The sequence below is a fragment of the Nerophis ophidion genome, linkage group LG05 (genome assembly GCF_033978795.1).
Source record: "Nerophis ophidion isolate RoL-2023_Sa linkage group LG05, RoL_Noph_v1.0, whole genome shotgun sequence".
Lineage (NCBI taxonomy): Eukaryota > Metazoa > Chordata > Actinopteri > Syngnathiformes > Syngnathidae > Nerophis > Nerophis ophidion.
In genome coordinates this window covers 38,028,903-38,051,443 of record NC_084615.1, presented here as the reverse complement: position 1 = coordinate 38,051,443, position 22,541 = coordinate 38,028,903, and the positions used below count along the sequence as shown (strand labels likewise).

Here is a 22,541-nt window from a genome sequence, read left to right as displayed (position 1 = left end):
CCATCCGTTTTTCTACCGCACCTGTTCAAGAAGTTGCATTAATGGTAAGAAGTTATTTATTTAGTATGGTTTTTTTTAGGGCTTGCCCTCCTGGGGGTTCTTCAGACCACCAAGCACCGACATGAGAGCCTGTTTAGGGGTTACAATATTGTTTTATTTTTCAATATGTCTCTCAGTGGCTTTCCAGCAATTGTCTTTTTCTCTTTCGTTCTCGCTCGCGCTCTGGCTCCAGCCCCAGCCCCAACCCTGTCTCTCCGCATGGCTACTGCTTATAACAGAGCGACAAGTGATTAGATAACAAGGCCCAGGTGGGCTGTCTACGCACCTGTCGCTGATTTCGAGCCCGGTCGTGGCACACCCCGCTTCGCTGTAGGCCCCCAGGCCACACCCCCTCCACAGTTAGCTTCTGAATAAAAATGTTATTACAAAGAATAAGAGACCTATTGTACTCTAGAAATGTTGGTCTTACTTAAAAATGCACGCGTTTAGTTGTGTTGAGTGTTGAAAAAAATATTATATGACTCTTACGGAAATACATTTGAAAATATTTGGATTCTTGGCTCTCTCAGCCAAAAAGGTTCCCGACCCCTGTTTTAGATATTTAGGGAAAGTTAAATAAAAAATAATTGTATTTTTAATTATGATCATGATTTGTAGTTTTGTTAGGCCAGCAAAAAGGTCTTGCTGGCCCTGAAGGCACACCACTGAGTTCTACTTTATTTTAGTCTTATTGCACCATGCCTAACCTATTTTATACTTATACGAGGGTTCAAATGTGACTTATTTTTTTTATTAATGGCGCGGCCAAGTTTTAGAATGGCCACAGTGGGACCTTGGAACAGGTTATTTCTATTTCCATTACTTGTAAATGAGAGCTACATGTCTTTTCAGCTTCAGTGGTGGAAGGTGAAGACGACCTCGAGGACGACTCAGAACTGGACTGACCCGCCATCAACACAGGTCCGTGCGCAACACCTTTAAGTTTCTTCTCGGCACAAGTTGTCTTTTAACAGACAAACACGTGTTGCTGCTGAGTCGTATGGAGTGTGAAAATGTTTTTTTTTTTTTTTTTTTTTTTTAAACTGATGGATTCCCCTCGCCCACACGGGAACAGTTGACTCAGCAAACAATAACAATAATGACAAATGGCCGCCTCCAAAAGAGAAACACTGGCTTTACTTACCAACATTCTTTTGGCGCAGTGGGAGAGTGGCCGTGCGCAACCCGAGGGTCAATCCCCACCTAGTACCAACCTCGTTACGTCCGTTGTGTCCTGAGCAAGACACTTCACCCTTGCTCCTGATGGGTGCTAGTTAGCGCCTTGCATGGCAGCTCCCTCCATCAGTGTGTGAATGTGTGTGTGAATGGGTAAATGTGAAGTAGTGTCGAAGCGCTTTGAGTACCTTGAAGTTAGAAAAGCGCTATACAAGTACAACCCATTTATCATTTATTTTAGGGACTCCTACCAATGAGATCCACATGGTCCCTGCGCCACATTGAGCTCCATTTACTCCTCTATAAGTCACAGTAATCTACAAGGTCCCTGCAATTCATCAGGGACCTCATGTATTAAGAGTTGCATGGATGTCCTACTAAAAATAGACGTACGTTACAATCCAAAAAAACCTCATACACAAGAATCATACACAAATGTATTAAAGTGTGCATGCATTCATGCGCACGCACAAATCCAGGCACATTTCTTTTTTACATCACATCAGACCTGGAAATGACTGAAGATATTTGCCTGGCTGGCCAGCTTAGGCCAGGCCCCATTATTAATACGCAAATCATATTGATCCGCTGACAGGCTGAAATAAGAAAGAAATGTTGACTGGAGATAAATTTGTGGAAATTTTGAAAAATATAGTCATTACAATGACATGTCAAACTTAAGAAGAAGTGCGTAACTCTGATAACCCTTAATATAAATATCACTTCTGTAATTAACATCAAAATATGTTTATACACTAGAGCAGTTGTTCTCAACCTTTTTTCAGTGACGTACGTCCTGTTAACATTTTTTTAATTCAAGTACCTCCTACTCAGAGCAAAGCATTTTTGGTTGAAAAAAAGAGATGAAGAAGTAAAATCAGTTTCTGATTTATTAAATTGTATAACAGTGCAAAATATTGCTAATTTGTAGTGGTATTTCTTGAACTATTTGGAAAAAAAGATATAAACATAACTAAAAACTTGTTGAAAAATAAACAAGTGATTCAATTATAAATAAAGATTTCTACACATAGAAGTAATTATCAACTTAAAGTGCCCTCTTTGGGGATTGTAATAGAGATCCTTCTGGATTCATGAACTTAATTCTAAACATTTCTTCACAAAGAAAGAAATCTTTAACATCGATATTTATGGAACATGTCCACAAAAAAATCTTGCTGTCAACACTGAATATTGCATTGTTGCATTTCTTTTCACAGTTTATGAACTTACATTCATATTTTGTTGAAGTATTTTTCAATAAATATATTTATAAAGGATTTTTAAATTGTTGCTATTTTTAGAATATCTTTAAAAAATTCAAAAAATCTCAAGTACCCCCAGGGGTACACGTACCCCCATTTGAGAACCACTGCAGTAGTGTGTTCACAGCCAGATTAGTTTCATGCGAAAATGTTGCAATATTTGGTTTGCAATCATTTAAATTCAAACCACATTGTCTGTAAAATCCATAAAATGGACTCAACTCTACCAGATTTCTCTGAGGTCCCTGTGAAGTGAAGTGTATTTATATAGCACTTTTCTCTAGTGACTCAAAGCGCTTTACATAGTGAAACCCATTATCTAAGTTACATTTAAACCAGTGTGGTTGACACTGGGAGCAGGGGGGTGAAGTGTCTTGCCCAAGGACACAACAGCAGTGACTAGGATGTCAGAAGCGGGTATCGAACCCAGAACCATCAAGTTGCTGGCACGGCCGCTCTCTCATCTGAGCTATGCCGTCCCTACACACCCTCCAAGTGCCCCCTTTTTTCACTACCCTGCAGGCAAGAAGGGGGCGCGGTCCACAGCGTCTCACTCTACCAAGTCACTTCTTTACCTGTCAAGGTCCTTTGGCCCTCATTACGCCCTGGAAAGTCTCTGGAGACGATACGCTCACAGAACATTTATTTCTTGTACTATATCAGTATGTGTTATGTTTTAAAGATGGAAACATGGTTTGTGTTGACTTAAAATATATTTTTACTCCTTAAAGTTGCAGTGACTCAAGTGCAAAGATTTAAACTTGTTTTATTAGAAAATATAAATGTCGGACACAAAGACAATGTGATGGATGGTATTTAAACACAACTTCCCAGTCTGTAAAAGGGGCGTCGCCAGACATATTTCACTGGGGCACGTGCCCCACTGTTGATCTGCAGTGCCCCAGTAAAAATTTCACCAATAAAAAAAACCAAAACACTTCAGAGTTTTAAGTCTACATAACATAGACAACAGCGCACATACTACTTAGTATGGTAATTGATTGCTACTGTATTCACTCCACTAACAATGAGCACATGGCTAATTAATATGGTAATTTATTCACGTGTGGATCGAGACTTCGATTGAGAGAGAGAGAGAGAGGATGAGAATCACTGCGTGAGGTAGGTAACGTTAGCCAACAACAATTTGTTAATTACAATATTTTGATTTTGATTTGACTCAAACTGTAACTCCTAGATGGATTTAAGAAAGTTATTCGCCCGCAGCAGAGAAGAAGCGAGGAATGAGAGATGTAAGTGAAGTCCTAGCTAGCTAGGCAACATCATTGTCTTAAGTTGATGCTAAGTTAGCTAACCTTATTCCTTGTATCAAGACAAACATATTAATTTGCTGTGCGAGTTGTCGGGGGAATTTCCAATGAACATGAAACATCATGTTGGTTATTGTCTGCTGGTTCTGCATCAATGATGATTTGGAGTAAGCATGCGTGAGTTGAGTGCTTCTCAAATGGTTTATCTTCAGGAAGAAAAACATTTTTTCATATCATCAAGTCGTGAGCCAAATTTTTAAATCATTCAAGTTTATTTCACAGAAAAATAGCACAGTAGACTTGTCTTGTTAATCGGTGTGACTTTGACTAAAATAATCTTGTTTTGTCACCAGAAAAATGGCTACAGCATCTGGTTTTGTTTCCAGAAAAAATAGTAACATTTCTGTATTTGTTTTCAGAAAGATGGCTGAAAATATCGGGTTTTTTTGCCCCATATAGATTTTTTAAAAATATATTTCCATGTCTGTCCTGAGTCCTCCTCCAACTTGTTAGTCGGTTTGCCTTTTGCTAAAATACTCACTAATAGTCACTAGAAAAATGGCTAAAAATATCTGGTTTTGTTGCCACAATTTGAGTTTTTTTCTCCCTAAACTTTTTTTTTTTTCATGCACACATCTGACTGCGACTCACTGAAAATGACACACAATCCACTTTTATGTCACGACCCAGCAGTTGGGAACCACTGGTCAACTGTATAACAGTTACTGTAATATTTCCATGTCTGTCCAGAGTGATTGACCACTTTGCAAAAATGAAAACGAGACGTTACAGTTTACTTCTCAGAAAATGATTCCCTGAACAGACACACAACAGTTGTTCATTTATTCTACTACTGTGGCTTTATTGTTTTGTGTATATTTTATAGTTTTGTGTATCTGAAATAGGATTAGCCACATTGCCATAAATGGAAATTAAATAATATAAAAGAACCCACATATGTTGGGGTGCTTTATTTTTTGTTATACTTTTGTAGATGTTAAATTTGCAGATGATTACTGCAATATATATTTCAAAAAGATTCATTGCTCTTCATTTTTGCTTTTACCAGTAGCAGTTTAGAAGTCTGGAGTAAAAAGTGCACAAGTAGGTCAAATGCATTAGTTAATTTCAGGCTGTTAATCAAAGATCCATACAACATAATCCGATATGATCTCCTAGTTTAAAGCACTATTTGTGTATTTTTTATGATAAATAAGTGCTAAAAATGTTTTTGCTTGCGCGCTTTGCACGTTCACATGAATTATTTGTGCTCCAGGTGTGCCCCAGTACAGTATTAGGTCTAGTGACGCCCCTGGTCTGTAAACGTTCTGTTTGAAGATCCGAAATAACATTTTGGTTCATTTGAAAAGACAAAACTGTAGTAAGCACACATGTCGATCTTGTCATTGTCAATACAGCTACATTTGAGTGAGGAAAAAAACATGTTGTTCAAATTTTGCATTGTGAAAACGGCTTTAATCATTTCAACAGACATTCATCATGTGACATAAACCTTAAACTTTCACATTTCCAGCTCTAATATTCATGTTATGTACAATATTTACGTTAAGAGGAAGCGAGCGTGCGTAAAAGAGGAGGACGACGACGGCGTGATGACTGTTACTTGCCGACCTCATCCAGCACTTTGCGGTTGAAGTGAGCCCTCTGCCTCTGCTTCTCCGTCCGGGCCAAGTGGATCATGTTCCTCAGGAGGTGAAAGGTCAAGTCGATGGAGATTGGCGCGTCTTCGTTGCGCTTCTGAAGCTGCCCCTCCTCCGCTTCAACGTTATTATCATCATAATCCTCCTTCCCAAGAAAATGTTTGGGGATGCTGAAGCCCAGCAGGCGGGCGGCACTGCTGTCCCCGGCTGAAGCCGCCTTGAGAAGCACCTGGCCTGGCTGGAGCGTGTTGTCCAAGAGGGGGCGCCCTCTGCTGGCGGCGGGAGGGAGTAGCACCGAGGAGAAGAGGAGCAGAAGCAGCGACGCTGATTTCATGGCTGCAATCAAATGCATGAATAATTAACTTGGGACACATTTCAACTATAACAACGCTCACTTTATTTAGACTTTAAAGCAGGGGTCACCAACCTTTTTGAAACCAAGAGCTACTTCTTGGGTACGGATTAATGCAAAGGGCTACCTGTTTGATACACACTTAAATAAATTGCCAGAAATAGCCAATTTGCTCAATTTACCTTTAATAAATAAATCTATATATACAAAAAAATTGATATTTCAGACTGTCATTCCGTCGTACACTTTTTTTACTTTTACGGAATGTTTTTGGAGAGAATAAATAACGAAGAAAACAATTGAATGGTTTAAAAGAGGAGAAAACAGGAAAAAAATGAAAATTAAAATTTTAAACATAGTTTATCTTTAATTTGGACTATTTAAAATTCAAAATTCAACCAAAAAAAGAAGAGAAAAACAAGCTAATTCAAATTTTTTGAAAAAAAAATAAAAAAAATTATGGAAGTTCATTAGAATTTTTTACTGATTAAGATTAATTTTAGAATTTTGATGACATGTTTTAAATAGGTTAAAATCCAATCTGCACTTTGTTAGAATATATAACAAATTGGACCAAGCTATATTTCTAACAAAGACAAATCAAAATTTCTTCTAGATTTTCCAGAACAAAAATTTTAAAAGAAATTCAAAAGACTTTGAAATAAGATTTAAATTTGAACCTACAGATTTTCTAGATTTGCCAGAATATATATTTTTTTAATTTTAATCATAGTAATTTGGAAGAAATATTTCACAAATATTCTTTGTCGAAAAAACAGAAGTTAAAATTAAGAATTCAATTAGAAATGTATTTATTATTCTTTACAATAAAAAAAATAATTTACTTGAACATTGATTTAAATTGTCAGGAAAGAAGAGGAAGGAATTTAAAAGGTAAAAAGGTATATGTGTTTAAAAATCCTAAAATCATTTTTAAGGTTGTATTTTTTCTCTAAAATTGTCTTTTTGAAAGTTATAAGAAGCAAAGTAAAACAATAAATTAATTTATTTAAACAAGTGAAGACAATGTCTTTAAAATAGTTTCTTGGATTTTCAAATTCTATTTGAGTTTTGTCTCTCTTAGAATTAAAAATGTCGAGCAAAGCGAGACCAGCTTGCTAGTAAATAATAAAAAATAAAAAAATAGAGGCAGCTCACTGGTAAGTGCTGCTATTTGAGCTATTTTTAGAACAGGCCAGCAGGCGACTCATCTGGTCCTTACGGGCTACCTGGTGCCCGCGGGCACCGCGTTGGTGACCCCTGCTTTAAAGTATAAGAAGTGTTATGTTATGCCTTGCACAAACTTCAGTAAAGCTTTTGTTGGGGTTGCAAAGTGTTTGAAAAAATAGATATTCTAAAGTCGAGTGCCCATACTACAGATTCATCATACATTAAGTTTTAATTTTTAATAGCTTTTATAAAGTTATAAAATTAAAATTAAGTTTACATTTTTGATAATGCCAATATAACAGCAATGACTTTCTTTTGCCAAGCAGATTAAGTAAAACTGCAGCAAAGTCTTTTAATCTGACAGAAGCCGGAAGTAGAACAGGTGAGCGTCCACTTACTTGCCGCAGGTGAACGTGCGGTAGAGCTTCAGCAGTGAAGGGTCCGTGGGCATGTGCGCGCAGGGCGGCGCGAGCACGGGGCTTTTTATCCACGCAGCTCGTGACGTCATCGCCCGGTCCGCGGCTTTGGATGCGGGAGACATGGTCCTCGCGGTAAGGAAGTGCGGACACACGAGAAGGTCGTGGAGCACTTTTGGGGGGCGGGCAAGTCCCACAGGGGCCCTCGTGGGGGCGTGCGGGGGTGGGGGCCTCCTCCTCCTCGCCACTTAAGGTCAAAGACGTTTGCAGCACTTTCCTACCATCAAGAAGAGTTTTCATACCCTGACGTGATAAACTTTTTAATATTTTTTTTACATTTCCATCCATCTCAATTTGTTTGCCATAAATATTTGTGTGACGTCAGTGTTTTTTTCACATTGGAGCTGTCCACAGTGCTGAATCATGTGTGTTAATGTGTGTGCGTACACACGCACATTAACACATCCCATTTCCAATAAGGTCAAACACTATTATTGTGCCTGCTAAACATTTACATAAGAGCACTTGAGAAATGAATATTTCATCAGGAAGAAGGTGCGTGATTGTGTGTGATGGGCGTGCACATAATGGATGTTACTTTCAACTTTTTCCTTTTAATTTATTCTCATGACAAAAACACTATACATTTAATAAATGAAGGAAAAAGACTAGTACTGACGTCGCCTCCAGTTTCACAGTAACACGTTGTTTAATAACTACATTATTTTAGACTTTGTTTCTTCGGGAACTAACCAGGAGGAACTGTGTGAATGTGTGTGTGTGTGTGTGTGTGTGTGTGTGTGTGTGTGTGTGTGTGTGTGTGTGTGTGTGTGTGTGTTAAGATCCCCAAATAAATGCATGTGCTTCAGATGTTGAATGTGTCAGCAGTGATTCAGTGGCTCTTTTACACTTTGCAATGTTCTCTCTGGTCCAGCAGCAGAAACAACAATTGATTGTGTTTGTGTGCGTGTGTCACTCTTTGTTGGCCTTCCAGGTCAAGTAGGAGTTCCACGCCACAGCGACCACCTGCACCACTGCCAACCTGTGTGCATCCAAAGGTTCTGGTTAACCACACCTGGAAAATATTATTTCCACTACTATACTGCTAATGTTATCCAAGAGGAGACTGAGGGCCGCACAGTGCAAACTATGCTGCATCCGCACCTAAACCAACGTGCTTCATGTTGTCATTTCCTGTGGTGTATTTAATCTGCTTGACCAATCAGTGAGTAGTAGTGGTTTACGTCATCCAGGTGTCCAAAGTGCGACAGGGAGACATTTTCAACCCACAGTTTTTCTTAAATATTGTATTTCACCATTAACTTCCGGTGCCTCTCTTGGCGCGCGTCTCTAGTACTGAAAATGCATAGTAGAAGGTCTTGGGTTGAAACCCATGTTGGAGATTAAATGATTTAACTTTTTAAACTTATATAAAAAAAATATATATAAAAAAAATGGTTATACTTGTTTAGCGCTTTTCTACATTTTTTTTTTTTAAGGAACTCAAAGCGCTTTGACACTATTTCCACATTCACACACACATTTACACACTGATGGTGGGAGCTGCCATGCAAGGCGCTAACCAGGACCCATCAGGAGCAAGGGGGAAGTGTCTTGCTCAAGGACACAACGGACGTGACTAGGATGGTAGGTGGGGATTGAACCAGAAACACTTAGGTTGCTAGCACAGCCACTCTCCCAACTGCGCCACGCCCCCCCCTATGTTTTAAATATGCTAAAATTGTTTAGTAAGCTGACCTTCAGCATAGTACCTCTGTATTTGTCAAATTCTGGTTACGGCCCTGATAATGAGGTGTTTTACCGTATTTTTCTAGACTATAAGGCACACTTAAAATCCTTTCATTTTCTTAAAAATCGACAGGGCGCCTTATAACCCGATACGCCTAATGTACGGAATAATAATGGTTGTGCTTACCAACCTGGAAGCAATTTTATTCGGTACATGATGTAACCATGTAAGTGTGACCAGTAGATGGTAGTCATTCATAAGAGATACATTTAGACTGCAATATGACGCCAGTAAACAACACTAAACTTTAAATTTTCCATTGAAAATAAAAAACATTACACACAGCACTCAAAAATCTGTCAAAATGTTTAAGTATGACTTTGAAGCCGCACCGCTTGATGGATTGTCGCCCCATTACTGCTACCGTTGTCAGAGATACAAGTATTATTATAGTGTGTGTATAAGGATTGAAAAATAACAGCCAGTAGCAGACATATTATCTGGCATTTTGTTTCACAATGTTCTGCAAAACCAACGTTTCTTACCTTCTTGTACCTGCTGATGTGTATTTGAGGTCGGCATAAGTCCTGAAAATCGGCGCAGGTCTGCCACTGTAGTCCATGACAATGCCGTTATCGATAAGATTCTTCTTTTTCACTATCTTCTCGTATGGGGCATTCACCCTCTGCTGTTGCCATTTCTAATATAAAGTAGTGTAAAGTTGTCATTTATATCTCACTATGGAAACGCTAAAAACTACCAGTGTAGTGAGTTTACATTATTCACCCACGGAACTTTAGTTATTAGAGAGTTACGGTCGGACGATTTTTCACAGGACACATTTACGGCATTGTTATTGCACTAGTGAGCCACGGATGAGATGCTGCTACGTTATTGTTTTAAGTAAAGTCTGAATGTAATTAAAACAGTTAGCTCCATCTTTTGACACTTCTTCCACTCCCATCGTTGCACGCTACACCGCTACAACAAAGATGACGGAGAGAAAACGTTCTCGAAGGTTAGCCATGTAAATAAGACCGCCCGCAAAACGGCGCATCCTGAAGCCACTGTCAGAAAGCGCCTTGAAGATGGTCTATAAAACATAATCTATGCAACATTTTGACCAAAGAACCACCATTACAACCTTTTTGTACTTTTTGTAGCTGCGGACCGGTCAACGCTTGATAATTTGTCCCACAGCCCGGGACATATTTGTGTTGGTGCACCAATTGTAAGTGTATCTTGTGTTTTTTATGTTGATTTAACAAATAAAAAATAAAAAAATAAAAATGATAAATTAAAAAAAAAAAAAAATTAATACAAAATTATTCTGTGGCCCGGTACCAATTGAGCCGCGGCCCGGCCCGGTGGTCGGGGACCACTGATGTACACCACAAGGAAATCTTTTAAATTTTGAAAATAATTAATAATATGACCCCTTTAATGCGCCCTATAATCCAGTGCACCCTATAGTAAAAAAAATACAGTACTTATGGCCTCAGCATCCTTCAGTTTTACATGGACTTTTGTGGAAAAAGTTTAGACAGCCAATATCCGTATTGTAGGATTACAACGGCAAGGTCGAGAAATACTACCTGCTTCAGCCACATCATGTAAATCCAGAGAAGCAGCGTCCTCTGCAGTGGACATTATTTTAGGTTCACTTCTTTTATCAGAGTTACACATTTCGGGGGAAAAATAACCCAATACAAATGTTCACTACAGAGCACACTGGTTTTCAGGAGGTTATGGCAAGTGGTTTAGCCATGTTGTATAGGAGGAGTTGGAAGGGGCAGCAGGGGGCTAAAGGGTCTTTTAGGACTGACCTGTAGTGGAGCGGGATGAAGTAGAAGTTGGCCATCTGCACAGGCGGCCACAGCTGACACACACAAACAACACACACGTTGGCATTTAACTTATAAGGATATCACTTAAAAATGTAGTACTACTCACATAATAGTTGGCGATGAGAGCATCTGTATAGTCCTGTGAAAACAACGGAGGTACATTACAACACTTGCACACACACAAACGCAGACAAGCGTGAGTGTTGTTAAAAGGTCACAGTGACATGTGTACGTCTAAAAACAAAAATCCAAAATTCTGCCAACATTTAACCTTCAATCCTTTCAGAGTGAAACATATTTCTAATTAACCATTAACATTTCAATTTTTTTGTTGTAACAAAGTACTTTCACTACTGTGACTAATCAGATACACCAATAGGTGCTGTGGTGGAAAAAAGCTTGTTTCGCACCCTACAGCGTGGTCCGTGTTTACAACTCTTGGGGCATTCAGAGAGTTCCTGAGTGGCATTCTCGAAGTTTTAGTAGAGAGCGAGTGTCCACAGACTGGCGGCGGGGCAGAGTGTCTACAGGAAAGGGCGGGGCCAGCTCCCAGTCAAACACAAAGTTGTCTCCAATCCCAACAACGTGTTTGATCAGCGTCTGCTGTGTCGTTTATTTGCTGTCCTCTGTGACATCACCGCCTTCTAACGTCAATAATTGATCAGCCTGTTAGTGGACGCAATGTTTAAACACACATGAACGCGAGCAAGTGAGTCACACACACTCTGCCCCTCCCTCTCTTGCTGCATCACAGGAAGTATTTGCTAATAATTATAATTGTAATTGTGGACACAAAAGCTAACAATTAGCCGTATTGGCACAACGATGCCCCTCAAAGGTCAGTGTGGGTACTAAATCGCTATTGTCAGTGCTTTAAAGGCCTACTGAAATGAGATTTTCCTTTTAAAACAGGGATAGCAGGTCCATTCTATGTGTTATACTTGATCATTTCGCGATATTGCCATATTTTTGTTTCTACGATAAAGTTCGCAACTTTTGCTCGCTAATAAAAAAAGCCTTGCCTTTACCGGAAGTCGCAGACGATGACGTCACAAGGGTGAGGGCTCCTCACGTCCTGACATTGTTTATAATGGTAGCCTCCAGAAGCAAGAGCTATTTGGACCGAGAAAACGTCAATTTCCCCATTAATTTGAGCGAGGATGAAAGATTTGTGGATGATGAATGATATTGGAAAGGACTAGAATTTTTTTTTAAGAAAATTAAGTAACATTTAAAAAAAGGCGATTGCATTGGGACGGATTCAGATGTTTTTAGACACATTTATTAGGATAATTCTGGGAAATCAGTTTCAGTTTCAGTATATTTTCAGTCTAACAAAAACCTATTCAAACATGAATAACATGACTGAAACAGGCAGAAGCAAAAAAGCTTATATGCCCAACATAACATTTTTTACATTCAATTAAGTTACCTTTTCTAATAATTTTGTAATACAAAAAGAAATATAGTCATTCTGCATTTACATTTAAGTTGCCCTTTAACAAATCATACAAAAATATATACTTACACACATGCACTTGTTTGTAAATAGACAAACATACATACCTTCTAAATACAACATTTAACCAAACAAACATAAATTTCTAGTTCACATAACTTTTTAAAATACATTGTGACATGTTCTTTTTGAAATTAAATACTGAGTCACTCATTTTTATTTCTTTACCAACAGAATTCCACAAATTAACACCGAGAACAGATAAACATCTACGTTTAACAAATAATCTTGCTTTTGGTAAAATAAACTTAGATTCATCTCTTAGATTGTATTTGCTGGTCTGTAGAGAGAAGTATTTTTGAATTCCTTCTGGAAGAGTATTTATTTTTGCTTTGAACATTATCTGTGTTATTTTATAATAAACAATATATTGAAATTTCATAAGTTTTGATTTTGATCCCTTATCTTTCTATTGTGTTGCTAGTTTTAGTGAGATTAAATAGTACCTGATAGTCAGAGGGGTGTGTCCACGGGTGTGTTGACGCCAGTGTCTGAGGGAAGTCGACGGCAGCTGCATGGACGGTGCAAGCTCAGCTGATCTCCGGTAAGAGGCGACTTTTTACCACAATTTTCTCACCGAAACCTGCTGGTTGACAAGTGGTCGGGAACCATGTTCGCTTGACCGCTCTGATCCATAGTAAAGCTTCACCTCCGGGAATTTTAAACAAGGAAACACTGTGTGTTTGTGTGGCTAAAGGCTAAAGCTTCCCACCTCCATCTTTCTACTTTGACTGCACCATTATTAATTGAACAAATTGCCTCTGCCTCACAATACGAAGGTCCTGCAGTCCTGGGTTCAATCCCAGGCTCGGGATCTTTCTGTGTGGAGTTTGCATGTTCTCCCCGCGAATGCGTGGGTTCCCTACGGGTACTCCGGCTTCCTCCGACTTCCAAAGACATGCACCTGGGGATAGGTTGATTGGCAACACTAAATTGGCCCTAGTGTGTCAATGTGAGTGTGAATGTTGTCTGTGTCTATCTGTGTTGGCCCTGCGATGAGGTGGCGACTTGTCCAGGGTGTACACCGCCTTCCGCCCGATTGTAGCTGAGATAGGCGCCAGGGCTCCCCGCGACCCCAAAAGGGAATAAGCGGTAGAAAATGGATGGATGGATGGCAAAAGATTCAGCAACACAGATGTCCAGAATACTGTTTAATTGCGCGATGAAAAGAGACGACTTTTAGCCACAAATGATGCTGCGCTAATATGTCCCCTGCAACCCGGGACGTCACGCGCACGCGTCATCATTCCGCGACGTTTTCAACAAGAAACTCAGCGGGAAATTTAAAATTGTAATTTAGTAAACTAAACCGGCCGTATTGGCATGTGTTGCAATGTTAATATTTCATCATCGCTATATAAACTATCAGACTGTGTGGTCGGCAGTAGTGGGTTTCAGTAGGGTTTAAGTGTGTGAATGTTGGGTGCTTCACCTTTTCCTTGGTGGAGGTACCCATGAATCATTCTCACCCTGCGCATCTTGGCGACGTTCTCCTCCACTGTCAGTCCGTTTAGAACACCGGAAAGAGCGAGGAAGGCCCCCAAAAAACATGGGGCGAAGCATAACTACACACAAGCAAACACACAAATCAGCAACTTTGCGCAACAAACAACAGTTTTACTAGTCACCTGATCCACCGTCATCTTCTTGAACGCAGCACTCTTGCTTCCTCCCGCCACCAGTCGGTCCAGAACTTTGTACCAGCTTCCAATGACGGGACCCTTCAAAGAAGGAGTGCTCCGTTACTAAGAAGTCACCTGGCTGAAAGATAAACACACTTACCACAAAAAAGAAGCCGACGCCCATCATCTTGGCGGTGCGACGTACGTTGTGACCGGCGACTCCGCGCCTCTCAATCAGCTGCTGGGCGATGACGTCGCCCACGCCCACTAGCGAGCCTAATAAACACCATTTTGTTAGAAAACACAACAATGACGCTAGAAGGATTTTTTTTTTTTTTTTTTTTTAAATACTAACTTAGTGATGTCCTCACTTAGGTGATCTTTATAACACTATATTAGCAAACATGTCCTGCCTCCTCCTGCTTTGGTCAACAGGTTGCTATGTTGACACGACTTCCTCAGCAGGTGTGTGGCGATCTAAAGCACTGTGGCGCGGTTAAAAGTAACAAGACGCAACCTTTGGTTAAAAGGTCATAACAAACAATATTTTTTGGCAATTTCTGACACTCCGGTTCATTTTTATTGACCCTCTGCATTTTCTAAAAATACAATTTGTTATTAATAAGTCATATTGTTAAAAATTACATTAATTTCACCTATAACGCAAAGCTTAGATGTTTTGTTGAGCTAGCTTAGCGTACTTTATAATGACCTACATCGGATGGTGTGGAACCGGAGAGACAACTGCTGGCAACCATCTTTTCCTCTGGAGTGGCACAAATGATGGGGGAGGTGGTGTAGCCCTCACCCTCCTGCTGTACAGCAGTGATAAGACTGTTCTCGTCTTTTACACCAACATGGAATGATGTCAGGTATTGCCGCTTGTAGCCCAAACGATGTCACCCCAGATTAGACCAACAACACTTTTAAAGACCTGCTACAAGATGTTATCATGGCAGCCTGCCCTCAGGACATTTTCATTGTCCTCACCGATAGCAATGCTACAATCTCCACACAGGAGATTCAAGCTGTAACAGGCCCAATCTTCATCAATACCACCACCAACGACATCAGCCAACGATTACTCAATCTATGTAGAGCCACCAATCTCTGTATGGCCACATGTCACATGGTTCCCCCGATGCGGATCCATCACTGGACCTGGTACAGCCCGACAGAAAGACCAAAAAGGCCATTGACCACATACTCATATCCAACCAACTGCTGTGTCTTCAGAGGCGCACAACTTGGCAACACAGACCATTGATTGCAGATGGCCGACCTGTGGCTGAGTCTCAAGGCAAGAGCATCAGCCAATGCCTCCCCCAAGCTGGACTCCCCCCGTCCAGTAGACCCAGCCATCATGGAGCGATACAGATGCACCATCGCTAACAGATTTAGTGCTCTCACCAGCAAGAAATCTAAGAACTAACACCACCAACAAGGTCGTCACGGCATCCACAGAAACCATCGGGAGAACAACACCTGCCCTCAAGAAGCCCTGGATATCCCACGCTACGTTGGACAGTGTCAATAACCGACGACACGGATCTGTATCAACGTCTTAACAGCCAACGAAAAATCTTCATCCGCTGCGACATTTTGGAGCAATCAGGTGACAGCCATGGAGTAAGCTTACCAAAATAACAAGCATTTCAATCTCCTCTACCAAGGAGCGGGCCCCCATCAGCCCTGCAACCCATTATAAAAGGATGGTGCATGCAACATCCTCTCAAAAGAAGCAAACTGCCTCAACCGATGGAAGGAGCACCTCAGTTAGCTCCGTAACCGCTCTCCTGTTCTAAAAAGAATCCACCCTTACCAGCCACTCCGCCACTAACTCGGACTGCTCCATCATCCCTGTCTCCCCAGCAGTCAAAGCAGTCGCGTCAGAATTCCAGAATAGCATAGTGCCTGGCATTTGTACCATCACAGCAAGGATGCTGAAGGCTTGGGGCGACAACATCATTCTATGGCTCACACAAGTTATTTATTAGGTGGGGCATTATATTCCTCTTCTGGAAACACAAGGGAGATCAGCTGACCTGCAACAACCACAGAGGCATCACCCTCTTTACCATCCCAAATAAAAAAACCTCTTCATTCACATCCCAGTCAACTGCGCTTTACCCGCAACCAGAAGCGGACGCCGCCAACAACAAGCCGGATTCATAGCCAACTGTCCCACCATCGATCACATCTCTGCTCTCCAGCTCATAATAGAAGAGGCCCAGGAGTTCAGAAAGCACCTCTTCATCGCCTTTATTAACCTTAAGGCTTCCCTTGACACGATGGACCATGGAATCCTCTGGAGCATCCTGAAGTCCCTTGGAGCCCCCACCGAAATCACCACACTCTTTAGACAGCTGTACCAGGGTGCTGAAAGCTGCATATGAGGGAAAGTTTGGGACTCTTAGTGGTTCCTCATAAACATCTGGGTAAGGCAGGGCTGTGTCGCGGTTTCTTAACACTTTAATTGCGTCATCTAACTTGATGTCACGTGTCCGCAAATGAATCCCTGGGGTAGAACTTGGTAACTATGCCCTCAAGGACCTTGAATACGCAGCTGACACCACCCTGCTGACCAGCTCTACGAAGCCATCAGTGAATTCAATGAGTTGTCCAAAAAGTTAGGCCTGAAGATAAGCTGGCCTAAGACCCTACTAACACATGTAGGCGAAGCACCTGACCCATCACCCTCTTTTTTGTGGAACCTCCAATTACCACCTAGCTTTCCCCAGCAAGTTGACTGGAGATGACCCAAAAGTGTCCCCCGCACCTACTAACTGGATGTAACAGCCCAGGGACTTAAAGCCTGTAACATGACTCTGGCTCAAGCTCAACACATGGCCCACAATATACTCAAATGGAGAGACCCGGTTGGCTCTACGCACCTTGACGTGCAAGAGGACTAATGACATGAAATTACTTTGGATTGCTTTTAGCATCTTTAATGTACAGAATGTATCAAAGCATACTCCCATTTTTCTTTTTGTAGTCCTATGTGGAAATAGTTTGGACACCCCCATTATAAACTAATCTCATACAACCTATTTGTAGTGTACTGAGATATGAGCTTGATGTAAACATTAATTTATTCATAATTACCATATTTCCTTGAATTTCCGCAGGGCATATAAAATGCGCCTGCCGGGTCAAACTCGCTTCCCAAAATAATTAGCGCATGCTTAGTATTCCGCCTGGTCAAACTCGTGACGTCACGAGTGACACTTCCCCTGTCATCAATTTGAAAATGGAGGAGGCTGATTTCAATACCGGTAATTTGAAATTGCATAAAGGGAAGAAGATTAAGAGCTATTCATTAGGATTTAAGGTCCAAGTTTACATCACACTCAAATTTTTACTGCATGCCTTTGCTAATTGCCGGAGTGACTAGAGGTTTTAAAATAATTAGCGCATGCTTACTTTTACCGCATGCTTGTGGTAAGCGCAGGAGTGAGAAGAGGTTTTAAATTAATTAGCGCCCCGGCGGCAATTCAAGGAAATACGGTATGCATAATTAGGTGATGACGGCGTGGCTCAGATGGTTTGAGCATTTAGCCAGAAACTTGAGGGTTCTTAGTACAGATCCGGCTTCTGCCATCCTACTCACTGCCAATGTGTCCTTGGGCAAGACACTTTACCCACCTTGCTCCCATTGCAGCCCACATTAGTGTATGAATGTTTGGTGGTGGTTGGGCAGGCTGTTGGCGTAAATAATTGTCATTTTCTTAATTAAAATTTTAATTAAATAAACACATTTGTGATAAATTACAGTAATTTTATAACAATTATTTAATCAATTTCAATTTAGTTGTAAATATTTACTAAAATAATTCACAATTTAATCATTGTAAGATTTTTATTTATTTCATGATGTATTTATTGTATGAACCTGTGTGTCAGCGCTTCATGAAGTTATTTTATCCGTCAAACTCGTCCGTCAAAGTCAGTGGGCAGTGTTAACAGGAATCTAGTTCAATGATTGCTTTGGTCTGAAGCCTGGAACTTTGGAGGTCTTTGAAAACATGGCAGCTAAGAAAGATATACTCTTTCTCAGGAGTTGGTGGTATATATTTTAGTCCTTGCGAAGTATGTGGAAGCAAGACCTGCTGACCCAGGGCTTGTAGCAGTTACATTTTTTTGAAATTGTTTGAGTTATTTCCTCACTTTCAGACCAAGACATCGACCAGTACTCCTCCGCTACACTCTAGTTCAAGTTCATCATGAAAAAAATTAACATATGTATAGTATAATAAGTGATGAATCGTATTGAAATTGTATACAGTACATGTTCGAAATAATCCACCACCAACCAACATACAGTATTTGTTTGTGTGTTATTTAATTCAATTGAGGTCAATCAAAAAACATTCACCCCAACATTTGAAATAAACAATGAATGAAAATGTGTAATGTCTGCCCCCTAGTCATACAGTTACATTTGTTGTTCAACTCAGAAGACTAGCTATATCATATTGGTCACATACATTCATAACATAAAACAAAATAAATAAACATGGAAACAATGATTTACTCCAAACCTTATCTTTTCATCATCATGATTTCTAAATAGATTTTTTATTTCACTGTCAAGATTGTTCCGTTAACTAACACATTTCATTGAAATGCTTCTTTCCTTTATCCCTGTTCTAAATCTCGATTTATAAAAGAGCTCAGTTGCTTTTAGATTATAACTACTTTCTCTTTTAACAAATCTGTTCTGAATGTTATTTGGCAACACTACAAGTAGTGTAATCAGGTGTTGGGATCCGCCCACTGACTTTGATGGATTAAATAAATTCATGAAGTGCTGAAACACAGGTTCATGAATTGAAAAATATATTAAATCGTGAAATAATTTATTAAAACATAAAATAATTCAATCGCAAAACAAATTCATTTTGAAAAGAATTAAATATTGAAATAATAGGTAAATATAGAGTTCCTTTATTCCTACTGCATTAAAATACAACAAAATATAATTTTACATTAGACACTTTATATAATTCCAATTGTAAATAATTCACACATTTAAGTAAATATTTAAAATATGTATTTATTTCGTTCTGTCCCATTTGACCCTCCATACAAGCACTTTTAGTTTCCAGAAAAGCATGGTATCAAAATCTAACAGAGTATGACTTCCAACCTCACTCTTGTCATAATTCAATAGATATGCCAACGTTGGAATTTAGACAGCAGATGTAAGACACTCTGCCTCTATCTAACGGTGAAAAGTTGCATTGCATAAATACATTGGCGTGGAATAATAACCAAAAAGAAAAATCAGCGCATTTCCATGCTTGTTAAAGTGAAAGTATTAGTTAGGTAACGGTAAATGAACAACACTTTATGCTCAAAAGTATTGGAATCCCTCTCAGAAAGTGACAAGTAGGAAAAACGTGACCTTTTGCAACTTAAACAGCTTCTGGGCCGTTCCACCAAACTGGTGCCATTTGCATCTCCAGAAAATAAAATGTATAAATACACAATCCAATTACGGTAACTGTAAAACACATGTTTCTATTAAGCAAAGTGCTCTGCAAATTGATCTGATTGAATATTTACTAAATACAATTCAAAATCATTTAATTAAGTAGAAAAATAACATCTTATGCCTGTCATCTGCCTTTTTAAATTAGACTTTACCATGAAATATAATCAAATAAATCCTTCAGAAACATATTTTTCACATGTGTTGTTCCTTAGCTGTATTTGATGTTGAAATTTTGTTAAAATACACATTTTAGTAATGTCCTGGGTTTTCACTTAGTTCATTTCTACCCACTCCATAAAATACAGAATGTTCCACAAGTCACATGGTTCACATGAAGTTGCATCATTCAGATCCTCTGCAAGTCAGGCTTCCGTGTATATTTGATATTTCAACTACGACTTGGGGGGGTGGTTAAAATCTTTGCACAAATCTTTAAGATTTTTGTTGACAGTAATGTTCTTTGTGTCAACTTATTAGCGTGTATAACAGGTGGCGATTGATGTGTATTTATGGTCCTATCATCCTTGTCCGGACAGAAAGGTGACACAAGGCAGTGTGGCTGGATCAAAAGAGACGTCAGACACGCTTTACTGAACCAAAAGTTGCTTTATTACAAGAGCGTCATTATACAGGACTGCAGTACCTGGAGGAGGTCCTAACTTGGAGGAGCCAAACCACAGTCTTATATTCCTTCTTTTTATGTCTGGGTGTGTGTTAATTCAGGAGAGTAAAACCTGACCATGTAAGGAGATGTTTGTGTGTAAGTGTAAGGGACGAAAACAGATGTATACAGGTGTATAAACATGGAGCCTCTCCTCCAGAATAGCGCAAACACTTTTGCATTCCGAAGTTTGAATTTATTGCCTCTTCTCGTGAGAGAGTCAACCCATTCCATATGCGAATGTCCAACTAAGCCTCCATGATTTATTAAGTAATCAACCATTATTAACTTAAACCTGGTGGTTCGCTTTCTCCAAGTTGAATATAACCATTCAGCATATGTAAAACATAATAATCTAGCCTTTAAATAGACCCCCTTTTTACACCAGTTGATCTGCCGTTTCTTTTCTTTTTCTCCTATGTCCCCCCCCTCCCTTGTGGAGAGGGTCCGGTCCGGTGGCCATGGATGAAGTGTTGGCTGTCCAAAATCGGGACCCAGGATGGACCGCTCGTCCAGAGTCAGGACCCAAGATAGACCGCTCGCCTGTGTATCGGTTGGGGACATCTCTGCGCTGCTGATCCACCTCCAATTTGGATGGGATTCTCGCTACTATATTGGATCCACTTTGGACTTGATTCCCACGGTTACATTAGATCCACTATGGATTGGACTTTCACAATATCATTTTAGATCCGCTCGACATCCATTGCTTTCGGTCCTCTTGGGCGGGGGAGGTTGCCCACATATGTGAGCCTCTCCAAGGTTTCTCATAGTCATAATGGTCGACGTCCCACTGGGGTGAGTTTTTCCTTGCCCTTATGTGGGCCCTACCGAGGATGTCGTGGTTTGTGCGGCCCTTTGAGGCACTTGTGATTCAGGGCTATAAAAATAAACATTGATTGATTGATATGAGTTAATTAATTCACTTCACTATCCTTCACATATTTGCTGATTTTCCGCAAAAAAATCACTGTCAATTTTGGTTCAGTTGCTCAAATTAACTTTTATCTCAGGGACCTTGTACAAAATGAAATAATGATGATGGGGCCCTTAGGCGCCGATTTACATGTCTGCCAGCGGGTGCTCGGACGGGCAGAAATCAGACGCTACTCTTTTGAGCAGGCGCGTTTTTTGCTTGGTGGTGACAAAAGAATCTCCATCAATCCCACGTGGGTGCTCGACATTGCTTTGGGGCCTGAGCACCCACGGGATCGGCTCCTGTGGATGGGCCAATTAATAGTTTTGACTGATTATCAGATTTAGAATTTCTAAAAAGACAGAAATGCAACTTTATTTTAAGAGTTTCAAGGAAATGGCACAAATTTGGTCAAATGACCCTTCCATTTTTCTAGAACGGCTTTTTACAAGATTTTAAACACTGTCTGCGGGGATTCCTGTCCATTTGTTGAATGACAACATACTATTGTGTTTGTGGTGAACAGTGAACTTGTGCAAACACATGCTCAAAGTTCTTTGGCCCAGTGTCATAAAGGTCACAAGGTCATGAAAAGCGTTCACCACAGTGCTCTTCGTCCAGTGCGCACAACAACGTGAAAGTGTGGATGCACTCTTCTCACCTGCAGTCACAATCTGCACAGTCCAGGGGTGGCGTCCCATCAGCACCTGGTAGGACCGCCACAAACTCGCCATCCTTCCGCTCCACAGACGTCAATGAGCACAATGGGAACTCTCTGGTGTCATCTATACAGAAATAGTTATTTGGTCAAATCATATTGAAAACCACTAATCAAGGTAACGGTAGACTTAAGTGTGCCAGGCTGGTGCAACTTGTAGGACAAATAATTCAAACTAACCGTGAAGACACTTAACGTGACTCCACTCAAACTTAAATACTTGAACTCGTTTTAGCAGAAACAGGGCGCCAAATGAAAGATATGTTACTAAAACGAAAGACCAAACGTTTCCTTACGTAACAGAAGAATCTTGGCAAAAACAGCGTAACTAACTTTAAACGACTTTCTGTCTAAATGATATTCGTCGCCCAGCAGAAATAAGTCTCTGGATGAACCGGTTCACGTGACCAGATGTTAGTTATATTCCTCAAATCTTTACAAACGTTCGTGTGGTTTGATGCTCAACTCAAGTGCGAAACAGGTCAAGTTAATAAAACATAGTTGAAGTAACCCTCACCTGTAATCCTGGATGTTTAACGCGCAGTACCCATTGCACGTTATTTCCTATTGCCAGTGAAGGACTCACCGGAACTAACCTTGCTTCACTTCCGCCGTGAAAGAAGGAACATTGTCGCCCCCTAGTGACAGATTCAAACGT

At 40.2% G+C, this 22,541-nt stretch overlaps 2 protein-coding genes across 18 annotated transcripts in view; one reads left to right on the top strand and one right to left on the bottom strand.

The window, feature by feature from the left end:
- Positions 1–5,953, top strand: part of trim54 (tripartite motif containing 54) — a 21,539-nt gene extending 15,586 nt beyond the window's left edge. The window contains exons 8-9 of one of the 6 annotated variants that reach the window (XM_061900819.1): positions 898–960; positions 5,323–5,953. In XM_061900819.1, the coding sequence (XP_061756803.1) occupies positions 898–944 (47 nt within the window). In that variant the 3' untranslated portion in view covers positions 945–960; positions 5,323–5,953. Of the gene's footprint in view, positions 1–891; positions 3,421–5,322 lie in introns of those variants that run through there. The other 5 variants (XM_061900816.1, XM_061900818.1, XM_061900815.1 and 2 more) reach the window with 5 other exon arrangements.
- mpv17 (mitochondrial inner membrane protein MPV17) lies at positions 5,206–22,541 on the bottom strand. Of its 12 annotated transcripts, none has more exons than XR_009806827.1 (9): positions 22,401–22,541; positions 21,827–21,950; positions 14,249–14,364; positions 14,095–14,187; positions 13,899–14,031; positions 11,054–11,086; positions 10,927–10,979; positions 7,333–7,627; positions 5,600–5,748 (listed from the first exon to the last, which is right to left on the bottom strand). XR_009806827.1 is itself a non-coding variant. In XM_061900821.1 (9 exons), exons 2-9 carry the CDS (start codon positions 21,897–21,899, stop codon positions 5,743–5,745), a joined length of 765 nt encoding a protein of 254 aa, XP_061756805.1. In that variant the 5' UTR covers positions 21,900–21,950; positions 22,401–22,541; the 3' UTR covers positions 5,600–5,742. The 12 variants fall into 12 exon arrangements, 10 of the variants coding, with proteins under 10 accessions (XP_061756804.1, XP_061756814.1, XP_061756806.1 ...); XR_009806828.1 differs by having other exon boundaries at positions 13,936–13,985; positions 14,096–14,187; XM_061900821.1 differs by having other exon boundaries at positions 13,936–14,031.

What these genes read in the sequence shown, in the direction of transcription:
- mpv17 (XM_061900820.1), bottom strand. Translation starts at nt 21,899, where the DNA reads ATGGCGAGTTTGTGGCGGTCCTACCAGGTGCTGATGGGACGCCACCCC. An exon ending in TGTGCAGATTGTGACTGCAG is followed by an intron (nt 14,365 to 21,826) that starts GTGAGAAGAGTG and finishes GGTGTTTATTAG; the next exon opens with GCTCGCTAGTGGGCGTGGGC. An exon ending in AAGAAGATGACGGTGGATCA is followed by an intron (nt 13,986 to 14,095) that starts GGTGACTAGTAA and finishes TCGCTCTTTCCG; the next exon opens with GTGTTCTAAACGGACTGACA.